General features: G+C 43.6%; 1 protein-coding gene across 1 annotated transcript in view; it reads left to right on the forward strand.

Moving 5' to 3' along the window:
• The window catches only part of UNC5D (unc-5 netrin receptor D), a 359887-nt gene that overhangs the window by 175162 nt on the left and 166021 nt on the right, over positions 1-18704 (forward strand). Inside the window, exon 5 of the mRNA XM_075910658.1 lies at positions 11830-12048. Coding sequence (XP_075766773.1) covers positions 11830-12048 — 219 coding nt within the window. The remainder of the gene's footprint in view (positions 1-11829; positions 12049-18704) is intronic.

Genomic DNA, 18704 nt, shown 5'->3' on the forward strand with positions numbered 1-18704 from the left:
GGACAGTAATGAAGGACCAGTGTGGAAAGAGCCAGAGGAAAGCCAGATATTGTGCAGAGGGGCTTGAATAACAGTGAAGAGAAGTTTAAAAAACAAAAACTGGTCTGGTAGCTCTTTATAGACTAACAAAACATAGAGATGGTATCATGAGCTTTCGTGGGCACAGCCCACATCTTCAGATGACCAGAGTTTTGAGTTTAGGATGTGCAGACCCAAAATAAATAGGGGAGAAGGAAGAGGGGGGAAGGAAAAAAAAGGAGGGGGGTTCAATTCTCATGCTAATGGCCTTAATCAGGATGAGAGATGGCTGGGACATTACCAACCTAACATTCAATGAAGGTGAAAACAGTTCTTTATGTAGATTCTTGCGTTAGTACCCTCCCTATCTATTGACTTTGATCCTTATCTGCTTTGTTTTAACTGTCCAATCTTCAGGTGCTTACTGATGGTCTGTTCTGCCTTCCTGTTTTTTCCCTTTGATATTTTCATAACCTCTGCTTCTTGTTTCCCTCTCCCCTCCTTTTTTTTGCCCCCCACCTTCTCCCCTATTTATTTTGGGTCTGCACATCCTAAACTCAAAACTCTGGTCATCTGGTCTGTGCCCACAAAAGCTCATGATACCATCTATATGTTTTGTTAGTCTATAAAGTGCTACCAGAGCAATTTTTGTTTTTTAAGTTTATTCTGTACAGACTAACTCGGCTACCCCCTGAAGCTAGTGAAGAGAAGAAAAGTTAAAGTCTGGAATGAAAGATCCATACATGTGATGGATTACACCAGATTATTGGAAAAGCACCTTGGACAAATAAAGTGCCTAAATATTGGGGGCATAGAAAGGGATCATAAGAGGGTGACCGAGGGAAAGAGAAGGAAAAAAGTATTGTCAATTTGAGTGTCCATGCTAAATGAGGCTAATAGAGTGGGCGCTAAGTACCCAGTGCTTAGGCTTTTTATGTCATTAGGGTGTGGAACAAAGTGGCTGTCCAGTCCAGGTTTTTGTGCAGACCTCGATTCTGGATGTCAAGCTTGTAAATGAAACCAAGCTCTGCAGCGTCTGTCTCAAGTTGGTTTTTGAAATTGCTCTGTAATAATATAGTCTAAAAGTAACTATATTCACTGACAGACTATATTATTACAAAGCAATTTCAAAAATCAGCTTGAGAGAGAAGCTGCAGAGTTTGGTTTCATTTACAAGTCTGACACCTGGAATCGAGGTCTGAACAAAGACCTGAGCTGAACGGGCTGCTATGTTCCACACCCTTGGGTATGTCTATACTGCACTCGAAAATTGAAATAGGATAGGCAAGTTGTGTATCTTATTTTGATTTTATTTTGAAATAGGCTATTTCAAAATTTGGCACATCTACATGGCACCAAATTTTGAAATAAAGCACTATTTCGAGACATCCCTTATTCCACGTGGAATGAAGTCTATGGGGATGCTGAAATAACACATCCATTACTTCAAAAAATATTTTGAAATAACAGATGGGTTCCTTGAATGAAATAGCCTTGCAATGTAGACATACCCTTAATGACATAAAAAGCTAAGCGCTGAGTGCTAAGAGCCCACCCTATTAGCCTCATTAACTTGTACAACATGCATCCAACCACGGTGGAAATAAATAGTAGATTACAAATAAAAGTAATCAGAATTGCATTAGATAGAACACTTAGATCGATACATTAAACTCTGGCTCTGAAAGTGAAGTCCTGGTCCTTAACTTTAAAGCTTTTCATTGGCTGACCCCAGAAGACTCTGCTGTTTGTGGCTGACACGCTATCGACTCAAGATTTGTCAGCAACATGAGCAATATTTCTAGGGGAGAATTTTCTCCACAGCCTTGGGATTCCCTCTGCGTAGCGATTAGAATAGCCGCATATTGCATTTACTTTCAGAACAAGATGCGGGGCTCTTCTCTTCCTCAGAGCTTTTTCGCAGGGAAGAAAGATGGGAGGCTCAGTTTTGTGTAATCTGAGGGCAGAGCAGGGAGAAAATCCACAAGATTTACAGTGATTGTGCTTTGTGATGGGCCCACATTGCTCGGTATGTTGCTTAGATACATCACTCTGAAGGCAGAGAAAGCTTTGCTGCTTATGGCATCAACAATATCTACCTGTCTGTTTTTCTCTTTGGGAAACACTCGGAGCTCCAATTTTTTTTTTGCTATGACTTTTGTTTGTTACAGCGAACAAAAGGCATTTCATGTGCAGTTTAGTAAGTACATTCACTGCAATAACACAGAATTGGTTTTGTAGGATTAAATACAAGCAGTCCCCGGGTTACATGGATCCGACTTACATCGATCGAATCCCTACTTACAAACGGGGTGAGGCAACCCCGCACTAGCTGCTTCCCCCCAGCAGACCAGTGAGATGCGAAGCTAGCGCCCCCCCAGCAGACCAGGGAGACGCGGAGTGGCTTTTCTCAGCAGACACCTCAGCTTGAGAATAAAGGACTGAGGGAAGTGAGGTGTGAGAGAATAAAACTGAGCTCTGGAGAAATGTTTGGCTAGAGTTTCCCCTACAATATGTACCAGTTCCGACTTACATACAAATTCAACTTAAGAACAAACCTACAGTCCCTATCTTGTACATAACCCGGGGACTGCCTGTAAATAGAAAAAATACCCTATCTTAGTACATAAACCTGCAGAATAGATTTAGAGGGGTAGCAATGTTAGTCTGTTACTGAAAACAATTTAAAAAAAAAAACAATGAAAAGTCCTGCAGCACCTTAGAGACTAACAAAAAAAGGAAGATGATCTGATGAGATTTTGTGGATACAACCCACTGATAAAGTGGGTTATATTAACGAAAGCTCATGATATCATCTTCATTTTTGTTAGTCTCTAAGGTGCTGCAGGGCTAGTCTTTTTTTCTGGAGAATAGAGTTTTCTGATAGGTATATAGCTTTACTTATAATGAAGTTAACATGCATATTTATTTCATTCTAAGAAGTTTCCCATGGTTCAGGGTTCTCAATCTTATCTTTCCCTACTCCCAAAAAATTCCCTAACATTTCATTTTAAAACAATAGAGCTTCCCTAATTTTCAAAAACCATTTACCACATTCAGACTTGGCTTCTTATTTAAAATGACTCACTACAAGTAGAAGCTTTAAATGAGGTCATCTTATGATTTTAAATTTTAACTGATTTCCCTCCTCTGATGCTGCTATAAGGATTTTAAAACATGACCTGACAACTAACAGCAGCATATTTGTTCCGTAAGGGATTTAGTGTTTGTTCCTAACTTTTTTTTGTTTCTATTATTGTCATAAAAAGATTTAAAGTCCCCATTGTATTAGTGTGCAGAACATAAAACACAAAGCACTTCCTGAAAGGTAATTTTCCAAGAATGAAAAATACAAGAATTGTGTTTGATTGTTTGGTCTTCTGTCATTCACAGTTGCATTAAAACAACCATTTTTCTATAACTATGAATGGCCTTAATCTTGAAAACTGACAGTTATAAATGAAAAGCAATAATAATTTGAAAGCAAAACCCTTCAAAAGTTCCACTGGGCTTCAGATGAATTTGAAAACAAGTCGATGCACAAAAAAAGATGTTGCGGGTGGAAAAAAAGAGGAGGAAATTAAATAAATGAATACAATTTAGAAGAGGCTTTGTTTTGGCCAAAAGCTGCTCTCGTGACCACAGCCAGAATATTGTTTTATTTCTCATGTGTGTATTAATATTGCACGTGGTGCAAGGAATAATCTTGCACGGCTGATTTATTTCTTATGTCAGGGGTGGGCACATACGGCTTGCGGGCCAGGTCTAGCCCACAGGAACCTCCGTCAGGCTTCCTGCCTGCTCTGTCCCCGCTCTGCCCTCAGAGCAGCTCTCTGGATGCTGCAGGATCCGGAGAAGGAGAGGAGAGCTTTTGCGTGCTGCCCCAGCAACATTTTTCAATTCTCATTGGCTGGTTTCTGGCCAATGGGAGCTGCCTCTCTGCAGCATGCAAAGTATCCCTCCTCCGCTTGAAGTATTCAGAGTCAGCCACACATGGTCCCTGCAGCCAGTGCGGGGGCATGGAAGGCAGGGATCCTGGCTGAGGTCTTGCTGGCCAGGAGCCACCCAAGTAAGTGTCTCCCAGCCAGAGCCTGCCTTTGGCACCCAGCTCCTTTCTCCCCCGCAACCTCTACCCTACGTAATGCAAACCTTCTGTACCCCTGCTCCTGCACCCATAACCCCTAACAGAACTTGCACCCAATCTCTACCCCCACTCACAGCCTAAACTCCGAACCCACTCCTGCACCCGCTCCTGCACCCGCTCCTGCACTCCAGGTCACAACACTCTCCCAGACCCTGCACCCTCTCCTGAATTCCAGTCCCCTGCCCCAGACCACAGCACCCTCCTTCACCCAAACTCCCTCCTAGCTCTCACACCTGCTCCTGCACCCCAGTCCCTTACCCCAAGCTTCCTTCTGCACCCCGCCTCCATCCTGGATCCCACACCATTAATATAGTGGAAGACTGTGTCCCTTTCCGTTTACTGTAGACATGGCCTTAGAATGTAAGGTTGTGCCCTCTTATATCCTCATTCATTAGTAATACAATAAGTCACTGATTTTGCTTAGGGTCTCTGAGGGGATACTAAGATAACATGTGCATGTGTGTATACATATAAAGTCTTTATTATATTCAGACGATGCCTGTAGCTTACGAACGAAGCTGAGCATCTTGAAAAAGTGTGTGTTTAGCAACATGTTGTATGGATGTGAGACATGGGTAATAACAAAAGGTTCGAAGAGAAGGATATTGGCGATCGAAAGGAGGTGTTATAGAAAGATCCTGAGAATAGGATGGATGCAGAAGGTCACCAACAAGGAATTATATAGGAAGATACAGCCGAAAGACAACCTACTGCAGGAGGTTATACAACAGAAGTTACAGCTATTCGGGCCAATCTGTGGAATGAACGACGAGCAAAAAGTTAAAACCCTGGTATTCGGCATAATGGATGGTCCGAATAAGAGGGGCAGACCCCACAGAGAATGGGTAGATGATCTAGTAGATTGGTGCGGAGCTAGTCTACAGAAACTAAGCCACTCCGCACTGGACAGGGAAAGGTGGAAGGAAATAGTGAGGGAGGCATCGGACACCAATGGGCGTTAAGCCCATGGTGGTCGATGATGATGATGCCTATCTAGTAGCAGAGGCAATCCCCATGGTCCTTTGTAAATGACTATGCCTGTAAATAATGTACATTAGACTCTGGAGTGCACTTCATTTTTATGAATTGGCAGAAAGTAGTTGGTAGCATCATAAAACAGTGTGCTCGGTGTTTTAAACTGATACCCATTGTTCTCTTTGGATACATTAATTTACTGTTTAGCTTTTGGGAAGAAGTGCAAAACCTCCTACAGTCAGAGCTGGTGCCTACCAATGCATGCTTTTCTATTTACCCTGAGCTCTGATTCTTAATGGTTTCTAAAGTGCTTTGAGATTTGTTTTTCTTGGCAATTGATGGATAGGTTCATCCTATTACAGACGTGTGCCACATTTGCAACATGTGTTTAATACGGAGGCGGTCCAGAACTACTGGCAGAGATGCGAAAGGGCTATGTTAAGAACTGGAGATGGAAAAAAGCAAAAAGGGGAAGGAGTATTTGGGGGCAGGTGGTGATGGAAGAATGAGAAGATGTAGTAAGGATGAGAGACATGATAAAAAGAAAGAGGACAAGAAAGGGGCACTGACTTTGAAAGTGAACACAGAATTGTGTTTCTCAGTCCTTAAAATAACTCCCTTTTTAGCCTCAGAAAGTGCTAAAACTGGACCTCAGGAGGAGGACGCATCCCCAAATCACAGTTAAATTACATGCTTGAGGAGACAGGAGCATTTGTTCAGCAGGCTGCTGTACCTGTTCCAGTCCCTGGGAGCTGTCACTGTGGTATTTCGTATGTTCGTCAAAGATTTTGCACTGTGCTTGCCAGGAAATGTCATCTTAATTAGGGTTAGAGTGTGAAATGGGGAGGGGGGAAGGGTAATGCTAATAGATAGGATATAACATATTTCTGATTTTATACAGGTCGGGAATATGGCAGAATGTTTCCTCTGTTTGTGCCTGGCAATGGGGACCACAGAGAAAGTCGTGTGCTTCACAAATCACATGAAATGTTTCATATCGTTGCTGCGCCTTGAGATGGGTGTGACTACTGTCCTCGTTTAATTGGAGTAACATTTCCAGACACAAACACCAAGGAACGCAATTCCCTAGTAGCTTTGGGTAATGTCAAAGACACAGATGTGCTTTCTGGCCCAACATTCACACTGTAGGGTAATGAGTTAGCTTGCTTACATGCATGGAGGATAATGGAAATCCTTATTCACCGAAGTCGGTGGGACTATCTTTGTCAAGGGCAGACTTGCAGCATGAGGTCCTACACTATAAATTGTAGTGTGGAAATGATTTCAAGCCGTCACAGTGAAAAATATTCCAAAATCTTGAAGTGAGCCTTGTGGAGACGGTTAGACAGGGATTGTTCCCTTCTCCTCAGTGTATTATTTGTTTCATTCTCCCTTTAAGGAGATGTAATCTAATGCCAATTCAAGCCAAGCTGAGCCGTCGTATTGATTCATATTGGCATTGTATTACAGTCATTTCAAAGTGTCATCTTGACTTTCCATTGACTTGTAATCTAAATCTAATTTAAATTGATGGGAAGCCTTGGCTTGGCTTGAATTGGCATTCATTCATGCACTAAATAGTTCCTTTAGGGGGTTATCTTCCTGCACCACAAATGAAAACCGTTCTACTGAGGATGGTAAGATCAGTGTTTAAAGGACATCTGGTGGATAACTAGTGTGATGCTGAGTTAAAAAAAATATATATTCCCAAGGTGACCCTAGCAATTACAGGCTGGTAGATGTAACTTCAGTACGAGGCACGTTGGTAAAAATAATATAATAAAGTATAGGCTCAGTAGACACAGAGGAAGATGATTCATTGGAGAAGCATCGATGTGGCATTTGTAAAAGAAAATCATGGCTCTCCAGTCTACTGGAATTTGAGGGTGTCAACAAACGTGAAGAAGGGTGATCTAATAGATACAGTCTATTGAAAAAAAGACTTTGACAAGGTCATTTGCTCAAGGGTCTTAGGCAAAGAAAGGAGTCTTGGGATGAGAGGGAAGATTCTCTTGTGTTTTTTTTATCATTTGTTTAATAGACAGGAAACAAAGAATGGGACTAAACAGTTTGACAGTGGAGAGCAATAAATAGTATTCTCCTCCAAGGTTCTCTTCTGGGACCAGTGCCGTTCAAAGTAATCTGGAAAAGGGGGCACATTGTGAGTTAGGTTTCTTGGAGTCAGTATAAAATTATTCAAGTCCAAAGCTGACTGCAAAGAGGTTATAAAAGGATATCACAAAACAGGGTGACTGGGTAAGAAAATGGCAGTCCAAATTCATTGTTGGTAGAAGTAAGGTCATTCACACTAGAAAACATAATCCCAACTGTACTTATAAAATGATGGGGTCTAAATTAGCTGTTACCAAGAAATATTGGAGTCATTATGGATAGGTCTCTGAAAACATCTGCTCAATATACAGCAGTAGTAAAAAAATGCTAGGAACCAGTAGGAAAGGAATAGATAATAAGAAAAATCCATGTACACCCATGCCTTGAATGCTGCATATAGTTCTGGGTGCCCAGTGTAAAAATTATACATTAAAATTGGAAAAATACAGACAAGGCGATGAGGGGTGTGGAACAGCTTCCAGATGAGGAGAGATTAAAAAGACTGGGTTTGTTCATCTTAGAAAAGACAACTGAGGGGGAGAGGATAGAGATCAATACAATCATTAACGGAGTGATGAAAGCACATGAGAAAGTGTAATTTACCCAGTCACATAACGCGTGAATCAGAGGAGACACGATGAAATTAGTAGGCATCGGGTTTAAAACAAGCATAGGGAAGTAGAGGTTGGACCTCCCTGGTCTGGCAGCCTGATTGGTCCTGAAGGAGGGAATTTGCTGGGCCAGAGGAGATTGGCCCCTCTGCTGACAGACTCCGGGCTCTCCAGCCCTGGGCCAGCCCCAGAGCTGCCATGCCTACATAGGCCTGGGGGATCTGAGGTCAGCCATGGTGCCCCCAGAACTCTGGGGCTCTCTGGTCCAGCAACATCCATGGTTCCGCTGGACCAGGGAGTCCCGGACCAGACCGGTTCGAGCTGCACTACTTCATCCAACACATAAGCAACATGTGGAGCTCATGGGAACTTGTGAAGGCCAAAATATAATTGGGTTTAAAAAAATTAACTAACTTTACAGAGGTTAAGTCCATCAATGGCTATTCGCCGAAATGGTCAGGGAAGAAACCTAATGCTCTGGGTGTCCTAGAAGCTGGGACTAGACAACAGGGCATGGACGGGTTCATGAACTGCCCTGTGCTTTTCACTCCCTCTGAAACATCTTGCTCTGGCCACTGCCCGAGACACGACACTGAGGTAGACTATTGGTCTGACCCAGCATGGACCTGGTTATGTCCATTAAATCGAGCCACTGGTGAGATGGGCTAGAAGGATAGACTAAGAGCAATATTACGTAGAGATGGAGTTGTAATTTGATATGATAAGTTGTAAATACGTGAAAAGGGCAGTGATGAGTAGCCCAAGGTCTTAATGGGTCCCGAGGTGAAACATTGCTCAGGATCTTGCCTCAGTGGGGAATCGACCATCATTCTTTGCTGGCTTTTTCACTGGTAGTAAGCAACCAAGCCTCTGTGGGCTTAGGGAGAAACTTATGTCCTCCACTGATGAGAGCAGGCCCAAGTTTGTGCCGTATCGGTCCTTTCTCTCCCAATGGTGAACACAGTGTTTGCCACGTGGTACATCTCTGTGTGTACAAGGCAGGTGGTGACTCCATGGACAGGCCCACCGATGTGGAGGCAAAAGAGGCAGTTGCCCCGGAACCAGCATTGCAAAAGGGCCTGGGTCTCCTGCATCTGGAGCCCTGAACAATTTAAATTGTCACTAGAGGACCATCCGGTGCCCTCCGGGCGGCTCATAAGGCTGCCTAGGCGGTCGGGGCTTGGCAGAGCACCCTCCAGGTTGTGCTGAGGTTGGGGATCCCAGCACTGAGTCCCAGCTGCCTCTGGCCCCGCCCCATCCCCCGAGGCCCTGCCCCTTCTGGGATCATGCCTAGAGGCCCACAGAGTCTGTTGGCTCCCCTGTGCTCTCTCTTACTGGTGTTTCGCTTTCAGTGATAGGCCAGAGTGCATTATGGGGCTTTTAATGAACAACATCAGGTTCACGACAACAAATTAGCATGTGGCAGGCTAGTGTTCTATAGATGCATTCCCCAGCTTGCTATGCACAAAATCTCTGCATACACAAATGTTAACTAATCAGAATTAAGAAAGGTCAATGTAACCTGCTAAAGTATAGTGTGTGTGCTAATTATTTGACTAAGTCTACATGTGAAAAGTTAACAAATTGTTCACTATTTTCCCCATCGATTCATTGTCTACAAGCTTATTTGGGGGTAAGCAAGCGTATGCTGCTTTGTAATGCATTCAAGACCTGGATCAAAGTTTGATGCCCATATCAAATCTTAGCGTTTTTTTTGTTATTTCTTCCAGTACTACTTGGCTTCAATAAAATCTGCAGGGACATGGTGTTTTATTGAAGACTAACATTGAGGAAATTGACCAAAAATGGTCAGAAATAAAAAGCTAAAAATTATGAGCTATTTTATGAAGTGCATTGGGAATATAATTTAAAACATTTCAAAGATCTTCTCAGCTCTTCCAAAAACCATTTTTCCCCTTGTTGAAGATGTCTTTACACTACATCTGGAATATAAAGACATCTTGGTATGTGTGTATGTATATAAAATAGTTTTACTTACATTTATATAAAGTCATATTTTATTAATGTTTAAATGTAAAGTATTGCTATATTCATAATTATAAAACACTATATACTATTAACATATAATATACGTATGCCTTTAAAATCATCAACGTGTAGTTATGGGCTTACACAAAATAATAACAATTCAGAGCTGTTAAATAACATTTATTGTCCATGTGTTGTGTGCATGCATGAGCACACGGATGAAAAATGATGTTTATATAAGCACACACACATAGAGATGAAAAATGAAAAGATATATGTATTATTAAAACTAACCACTGTGTTCTCACTGTTCAATAATATCATAGATCTGACTTTTAAAAAAAAATTGTCATCCTATTTCATTGTCATTTACCTTTCATCTAATTTGATCTCATTATTCTTAGTTAAATCACATACACTGCCGTCAGCTATTCCTTGCTCTTTCACAGTGTGTTCTCTTTATCTGCCTATGGACTCTGTCTTCTGTTATCAATTGGCAATGCTGTACATATTCATTCCTTTTTAATCTCCCTTCATAAATCAGTCCCTAGTGATATTGTTGGTTGTTGTTGCATTCTCAGTGTTTCCTCACAAAGCTGCCTAGCCATTGAAGTAAATATGCAGGGACCAAATCCCCCTCCTGCTGACATCAATGGGAGTTTTACCATTGATTCTAACGGGACCAGGTTTTGCCTCCGTTAAAAGAGTAGTAACAAATAACAGGCTTGCACTGCAATACTTCTTTCTTGCCCTTGACTATCTTGAGCATCTGCTTGACTAAGGGCATGTCTACATTACGGGGAAGACCAATACTGCCGCAGTTGAACTTCCAGGGTTCGATTTAGCAGGTCTAGTGAAGACGTGCTAAATCAAACTCAGAGGGCACCTCTGTTGTCATGGGTGCTCATTGTGAGCGGCAAGGGAAGCTGACGGAGCATGTGCTCCCATTGACCTCTCACTATGTGGATGGGGGTTTAAGATACGTCGACTTTAGCTACACAATTAATGTATCTTGAGTTGTGTATCTTAGGTCGACCTTCCCTTCCAGTGTAGACCAGGACTAAGTGTGGGACCACAGAGGGTAAACAGCTTGGTCCTACAAGGAGCTGAGACCCTGCAAGTTCTACTGACTATAACCAGAGCAGAGGGCACTTGGTACTTCACTGAACAAATTCAGTGTCTTGTAGGTTCTAGCTATAAGAAAGCTGCTAGGTGAGATCTTTCCCTTCCTTAGCTACCTTTCAAAGGACAAGAAATGGCATCCCCATTCAAAATGTGTTGAAATTTCTTCACACCCTGGTAGAGGTGTCTGTTTGTTTATTCCACTGCCAAGATGCTAAAATAGCATGGCCCATATCAATAGACTTCTGTATGGTTAACATGCTGATCCCTGTGAAATATGCAACAATGGTCTAAAGGAAATTCAATGCATCCTTTGAAAAGGAGAACAGTGTTCTTCTGGATAAGAGACTAGGCTGAGTCCCAGGAAACCAGTGTTAAATTGCCAGGAATTCCACAGACTTCCTGTTTGACCTTGAGCAACTCAATTTTTCTGTGCTTTGGTTCCTCAGCTGTGAAGTTGGGAGGAATGATGCTTCCTAAGTCTGCTTGTGCTATTTTTAGATGGCAAATTCTTTGGGCAAATTCTTTTTTTCCTAGTGGTCTGCCCGATGCCCGCCCCTTTGGCGTTCCAATTGCAATTCAGTCCAATAACACACCTGGAACTTTCGTATTCTCTATTATTATCTGGGTATTATTTAGCCAGTGAAACGGCATGGCAGAAATGGTACCAAAGACAGTATGAACTGAATCCAGACCCGAAGCATAGAGCCCTGCCCGGATGTAGATACCTCTGGGTATAAAGTGGGTAGCCGCAGACCTGCAGAAACGTTCTTACTGAATGACGGGAGTGACGTGTAAGTCATTGTTCCCTCTACTCAGTTCCAACGGGTAAAAATTTCCTTTCTTCTCTCCTGTCAGGAAACGACAACAGTGAAGCCCTCCCTGAATCTCTCCCATCCGCGCCTGGAACACTGCCGCATTTTATGCAGGAACCAGATGACGCTTACATCATTAAGAGTAACCCTATCGCCTTGCGATGCAAAGCCATGCCGGCGATGCAGATTTTCTTCAAGTGCAATGGTGAATGGGTCCACCAAAATGAGCACGTCTCCGAGGAAAGCATGGATGAAAGCACAGGTGAGAATTGGGCAGTTGTGCTCACGTGGACATATCTGGGAATGCATGGCTTATTGGCAAAATACAGGAGGCAGGGGAGAGAGATAAGGTCTAGAGAGAGGGTGAGCTTTAGAAGGGAAGAATAAAGGACGTCTGTTTCGGGAAGTTGAGGACAGTGGCTCTTAAAAGACAGAAAGGGAAAGCAGTGAATGGAGAGAGTGTAGGAAACAGGCCTGCCGACGAGGTGGTTGTGCGTGGAGGGGCAAATACTGGGGCAGGCTGCAAGGCTCCTAGGCCTGCATGGGGTGGTATTGGTGAGGATGAATGCAGCTGGATAAGTTGCCAGAAGAATGTGTCCAGCCTACGTTGTCCTTACCTATACGCAGAATATGCAGTTGTGTAGGGCACCTGAAAATTTGGGGCTGTGTTTAGACTACAGGGTTTTGTCGACAAAAGTGGATACCTGCATCCACACTGCCTTTGAGTTATGTCGACATAACTCAGCAGTTTTGTCGACGTATGTAAACCTCATTCTACAAGGAATAACGCCTTTTATCGACAGAGTTCTGTCGATAGAAGGCATTATTGCATCTACACTGTCCTTTGCGTCCACACTGTTATGTCGACAAAGAGGCTTGCTTTGTCGACAGAACTGGATGTAGTCTAGACGCTGTTTGTCGACAGAAGCTTTGTCAACAGTATCTGCCAACCAGCCTGGCCGAGTTGGACCATCAGTGGTTGTGACCAGGGAGGCCAGGGCTGGAGGCCCACCTGCCTGGCTTGCATGGCTGGAGTTGCCCCCGGCCACCCGCACATGGCCAGGGCTGGGATAGCATGCAACTGCCCCCAGATGCAGCTGTGGCCAGCACACCACCCATCTGTAGCTGGGGCTGGAGTCCTTTGGGCTGTTCCCACGTGGCCAGGGCTGGACCACTGCTAGGCCACAGCTGGGGTCGGAATGTCACCAGGCCGGGGCTGCTCTGTGCCACAGCTGGAAAACGGACAGGCGAGGCACCGCTGGGCCGTCCTGCCCCACGGCCATATTTCCAGTGGGTTGGGGGCACAGCTGAGTCACCCTATCCCATCTCTGGGCCACCTTTCACTGAGTCCGGCGCGGGTTCCCCCAGCCGATGCAGCCAGGGCTGCTCCCGTTTGCTGTGGTAGGCCGTGAAATCGGTTCCCAATAGGCCTCCAGTAAGCCTAATGCTTATCAGGTAACCGGTTACATGGTTAATCTCTTTCATCCCTACTTGGAAGGCTGTGGCAGTACTACTCAATTGAATAGCTTGAAGGCTTCCCCCCCTCCTCTTTGTGGGATATTTGGCAGCTAATGAAGTTAAGTGGTAGAATTGCATCTTGTAAAAGTGTGTATCTGGAAATAGAAAGTGAAGAGATGGAAGAGGGCTGAAAAATGATCAACAGATTTTATCATGTTCCTCGGCCATCAAATAGCCTCTTTCACTTTGAGACCTCTTGATACGTATATTGCAAACCAATTTAAAGCAGCACCCTCTTCTCATTTCACAATTCTGTTTTCTTTATTACCTTCCTCCTCCTGTTAAATCCCAAGATTGCTAGGCAACGCCATGTCTTGGGAATAGCTGTGTAGATATAACATTCTCTCTGTTGGTACAATACGTTCATTTTTTGGAGGGGAAGGGGGAAATGGCATTTAAAAAGAAGTTTCATATCCTAAAATGCTGGTGGAGTAAAGCATTTGTGTGTAAGGGACAGATTCTGAAGAGATTGCACGCTAAAGGCTTTTTGTAAATGCTCTTTAGGATGAATTTTAATCTTTACAGTTTCCGTTTTGAAAAGCATTTAATAGGCATAACCTTTACTTCCAAAGGCATTTCTGAATCAATATAGACAAAATGTCATTCCTAAATGTTTTTCTTCTATATGGTTAATGAAAATCTGTCTTGTCCACATTGCAATTATGTTTTCTAAGGCTTGGACTAATAGCAACATTGATTAAGATACATACATTTTTAAAAAATGCACACTGACAGCATGGAGATTTTTGAACTTAGTGGCTCAGGTGATTACAAAAGGGATATAGAACCTAAATGTCGCAAGCTTGAATGCTGTCAACATTAGAGCTGACCAAAATTGTTACTGTCTCAACATGGATCTGGTCAGAATAGTTTTTGTAAGGAACGACTCAGTGAATTGTGAAATCCACCGTCAGGATGTTGCATAACCTCGGTGATAGGACACATGAAATGTGAGTGAAGACTGCATACACAAAGCTGTAATTATAACAGAAAGTTTTGAGACAAATGAAAAATGTAAGTGTTCCACAATAAAAGTGTATAGGTATTTTTGCCTTTTTCATATGTTTGCATCTTGTATCTGGGAGGAGAGGGGGGGGGGGGAGGAGAATTTCTGGAACCTGGAGTAAACTTTCCAAAAGCACTGCTGACTTTCAAAATTTTACTCCCACTCTATTTGTTACCAGCAGTTATAATTCCCAGAGAGGATTTCCAGGTGTGCGTCTTTATTCTGATAAATGATATTTTATACCTCTACCAGAAAGTGGTACCAGTGGAATCTTCAATTTAAAGGTTAGAAAGGAAGATGCCAATCATTCCAGGAACTAGACTTGTGAGATATTAGGTACATGTGTATTACAAAAGTATCTATAGGTGGGACACGAACACTGGGTAATAACAGTGTCTGTACAACCTTGCACGTTCTATTCCTTTGGGCTAAATCAGGTAGCACAGGTATATTCTTTGTTTACTTCCAGAGGGATCTGTATACAGTTTACAATATGTGCTAAACAAGCATGCAATTAGTGTACGACTTTTAGTTCTTGGTGTGTCCGCTCAAAGCGGAAGCCATACTACTTTTTGGCTGATGCAGTATTATTTATTATTGTCTAAAGGCATTGCCGATTATAGCATACTGTCACCAGCTAATAAATACAGCATGACTTTATAAAAGTGCACTTGAATCTTCTTGCTAGGATGAAGATACAGAAGTAATTTTTGTTTCACTTAATCATTAGATTTTTTTAAACAAAGCTAGTAAGAAATACGGCACCTCTCTTTTTTAATTATCCACATTTAAATTACTGCTACCAGGGTTCCAGACTGCAGACACCTAATCTGCAGAATGGATGGATGTACTCTTAGCTCAGGAAACACTGTTGGAACAGCTGACATATCAAGCATTAGGAGCTGCGAGGTCCCTTTAATCTCAAACGTGGGTAGTTTTTTTTCCTCATTTTAATGAGATACACAAGAGGTAGAATTGTATTTCTGTCTCTAGATGCTTTATAGCAGGGGAAAGTCTCCTTTTGTGGTCCTTGGGTTCTGAGGCATTCCATAGTCTTCAACAATTAATGCTACAGAGGGTTCACTTCTCAGAGTCTGTGATGAAAATACAATATGTCTGAAAGTGGGTGACAGCTCACGAATGTGATCACTTGTTCTGATTCTTGATATTTAAACCTGAACCAGATAATGGCTGCTACTGTGATTTATCTTAGTCCTTAATTTTTAACAGGTAGGCTAGCATGGACATAAGAGCGGCCATCCTAGGTCAGACCAAAGGTCCATCTAGCCCAGTGTCCTGTCTTCTGATAGTGGCCAATGCCAGGTGCCCCAGAGGGAATGAACAGAACAGGGAAACATCAAGTCATCCATCTCCTGTCACCCATTTCCAGCTTCTGACAAACAGGCTAGGGACACCATTCCTATCCATCTTGGCTAATCCCCATTGATGGACCTAACCTCCATGAATTTATCTAGTTATTTTTAGAACCCTGTTAAAGTCCTGGTCTCAACAACGTCCTCTGGAAAGGAGTTCCATAGGTTGGCTGTGCATTGCATGAAGAAATGGCATTGTGGATACTGGGCAGGCTTCAGTTTTGGAGAGGTGTGTTTGGAATTATGGCCAAGATTGGGTCCTTGTCATTCAATGAGAGTCTCTGGAACTTGCAAACGCATGACACATTAAATGAAAGTTGATCCTTCCCTCTCCACCTTTCTGCAGGCAGGGAGTATGAACATTGCGAAGGATCAATAAAAGGATGATGACTAAAAGCAGGGGGGAAAAAACACCTCTCAAAAATTCTAAACAAGGGAAAATTTAATAAAGCAAGAATATACCTCTGTAGATTCCTCCCAGCAAACTCCTACCCAGGTGTATCCAAAAAGCACTTGGCAGTGGTCACAAAGGCCCAATGTTCCTTATCGGTTTTATGTACAATTCATTATTACACTTGTCTAGAAAGGTAGGAGGGACAGCTGGTAGTACTAGTACATCAGGCTTAATTTGGCACCACAAAGAATATTAAATATGATTTCCCTAACTTTGGTTTTACAAAGCAGCAATAACAGCCTTAGAATAAGACAAAGATGTCTTTGTTGATTTGAAGACACTAGAACTAGTATGAAGGAAGGAGGCCTTTGGTTAAGGGGCTGGTCTGGGACGGATGTGGGATCCAGTCTCAGCTCTGCTATAGCCTCCTTGAATCATAGAATCATAGAATCCCAGGGCTGGAAGAGACCTCAGGAGTCATTGAGTCCAGCCCCCTGTCCAAAGCAGGACCAACCCCAACTCAATCAACCCAGCCAGAGCTTTGTCAAGCTGGGTTTTAAAAACCTCTAGGGATGGAGATTCCACCCCCTCCCTAGGGAACCCGTTCCTTGTGCGATGTTGGGCAAGCCATCTCTCTCTCTCTGCTTTGGTTCCGGATTTGAAGAGCATGTCAAACTTCCTTTACCTCCTCCTACGTTTGTCTTTAAAAACGAGTAGTCTTGTGGCACCGTAGAGACTAGCCCTGTGGCACCTTAGAGACTCACAAAAATAGATATTGTGCACATAGGTCCCGTGCTTCCGGCAGACAGTGTTCAGCCTCAGAGACTCGCTGTGCCCCTCCACGCGGCCTCTTCTTTTTTTTGGAGGCAAGGGTCACAGCCTGCTGAGCCATTCGCATCATAGGCAAGTCCGTAATATGGAGCGAAACCCCGGTCTCCCTATCCAGGGGCAGATCCTGTAGTTGGTGTGTGGGCGATTGGAGGGAATCCAGGCCCGCCCGCTACTCTGGGTTCCGGCCCCAGGCCCCAAGGCAGAGGCAATAGATGGGGTTTGTTCTACTTGCAGCTACTTCCCTGGGCCACTTCCCCAAATGATCCCTTTCCTCTGGTACCTGAGCAGCTTGTCCTGCTCCTCCAACACACTCTGCCTGAGTCACAGATCCCGGCTCCTCTCCCTCTCAGCACTTTGGTTCCTTCCTTCCTCCTCGCGCGCATCTCAACTAACAGACGCAGAGCCCTTTTAAAGCAGTCTCAGCTGGCTCTTGATTGGCCCAGGGTCGTCTGCTGAGCCTGACTCCCTGGGCTCTGGAAGGCTCCAGGTGTTCCAACTGGCCTGATTGTCCAGACTGCTTCTGGAAAGTTCCTGTGGGTTCTAGACCAGCCCCTACCTGTTTACGCAGGAAACAGAGACCTCCTTAATCTAGGGCTCACATAATTCCTTTCGAGTACTCTTTTAATGCCATTTGACCTGACCCTGTCACAGTATATAATGGGGTAGCCAACCCGCAGCTCGCAAGCCGCATGCAGCTCTTTTCGCCCTGAAGTGTGGCTGGCGAAGCTGCTCCTGTGCCGCCGCCCTCCCCCCCAATGTCACCCACCCACAGCTCCCCCGACTCCCCTGTGCTCACCGGGGCGGTGATTCAAAATGATGCCCAAGATGGCGGCCGTTGACAGGAGTCTGAAATGGTCAAAAAGCATACGCTTGTTTCTTAAAGGGGCAGCCTCCTTTTTTTTTTTTTCCTCGACAATTCTGGTGCGGCTCTTCGCATTTTTTCCGCCTCTGTTTCGGTTCTCTTTGTTAAATGGGTTGGCCACCCCTGGTATATAGTTTCATGAGCGTGCATGGGCAAAACCCACTCCTTCAGGTCTTGTTCATTTACAGGATAAGGTGTGTACTCTGTGCAAACAATTCCTCACTCAAGAAAGATCCAGACTCGGCTATGTCTACCCAATGAGCCGGAAGTGGGATTCCTCTCCTCACCCCTCATGTACTTATACTTGTGCTAACTCTCATTGAATGAGCATACATATGAACAACAGCAGAGCTGTGGTAGCAGAGGCCTGGCTGGCGTGCCGAACACATGTCCACTGTGGTTTTGCACGCTGCTACCAGTGCTGTTTATACTCACGCTAGCTTGATCTACGTGGACACTAAGGCTACGTGTAGATGGCTTTCTTCTACCGAAAGCAAATTTGGAGCTAATTTGCATATCTTCCAGTCATGTTATTGGAAGAGGTTTTGTTGGAAAAGAATGCAGTTTAGACACGGTTCTTTCAGGAAAAAAAACAAACCCCTTTTTTTAAAGAACCCAGCACACACCTTTTTTTTTTTCCCCTCAGGAAGAAGGGTTTTAAGATGCACCTAGGCATCTTAGAACACATTACAAAAAGAGTTAAATTTAAGCATAAAAGGGAAATGAAAGTTATGTAATGCACAGACCAGTCAAAAAGGAAAGATGGTCCACTTTGCAAGCAGTAGAAGGAGGAACAACTCCCCATGTACATGGTGGGTCTGGAGATGAGAGAACCAGGTCTAAACTGCTTTCCTTTTCAACAAAACCTCTTCTGATAACGTGATCAGAAGAAGATATGCAAATTAGCTGCAAATTTTCAAATCTTCTTTTCGCA

The sequence above is a fragment of the Pelodiscus sinensis genome, chromosome 28, assembly GCF_049634645.1.
Source record: "Pelodiscus sinensis isolate JC-2024 chromosome 28, ASM4963464v1, whole genome shotgun sequence".
NCBI lineage: Eukaryota > Metazoa > Chordata > Testudines > Trionychidae > Pelodiscus > Pelodiscus sinensis.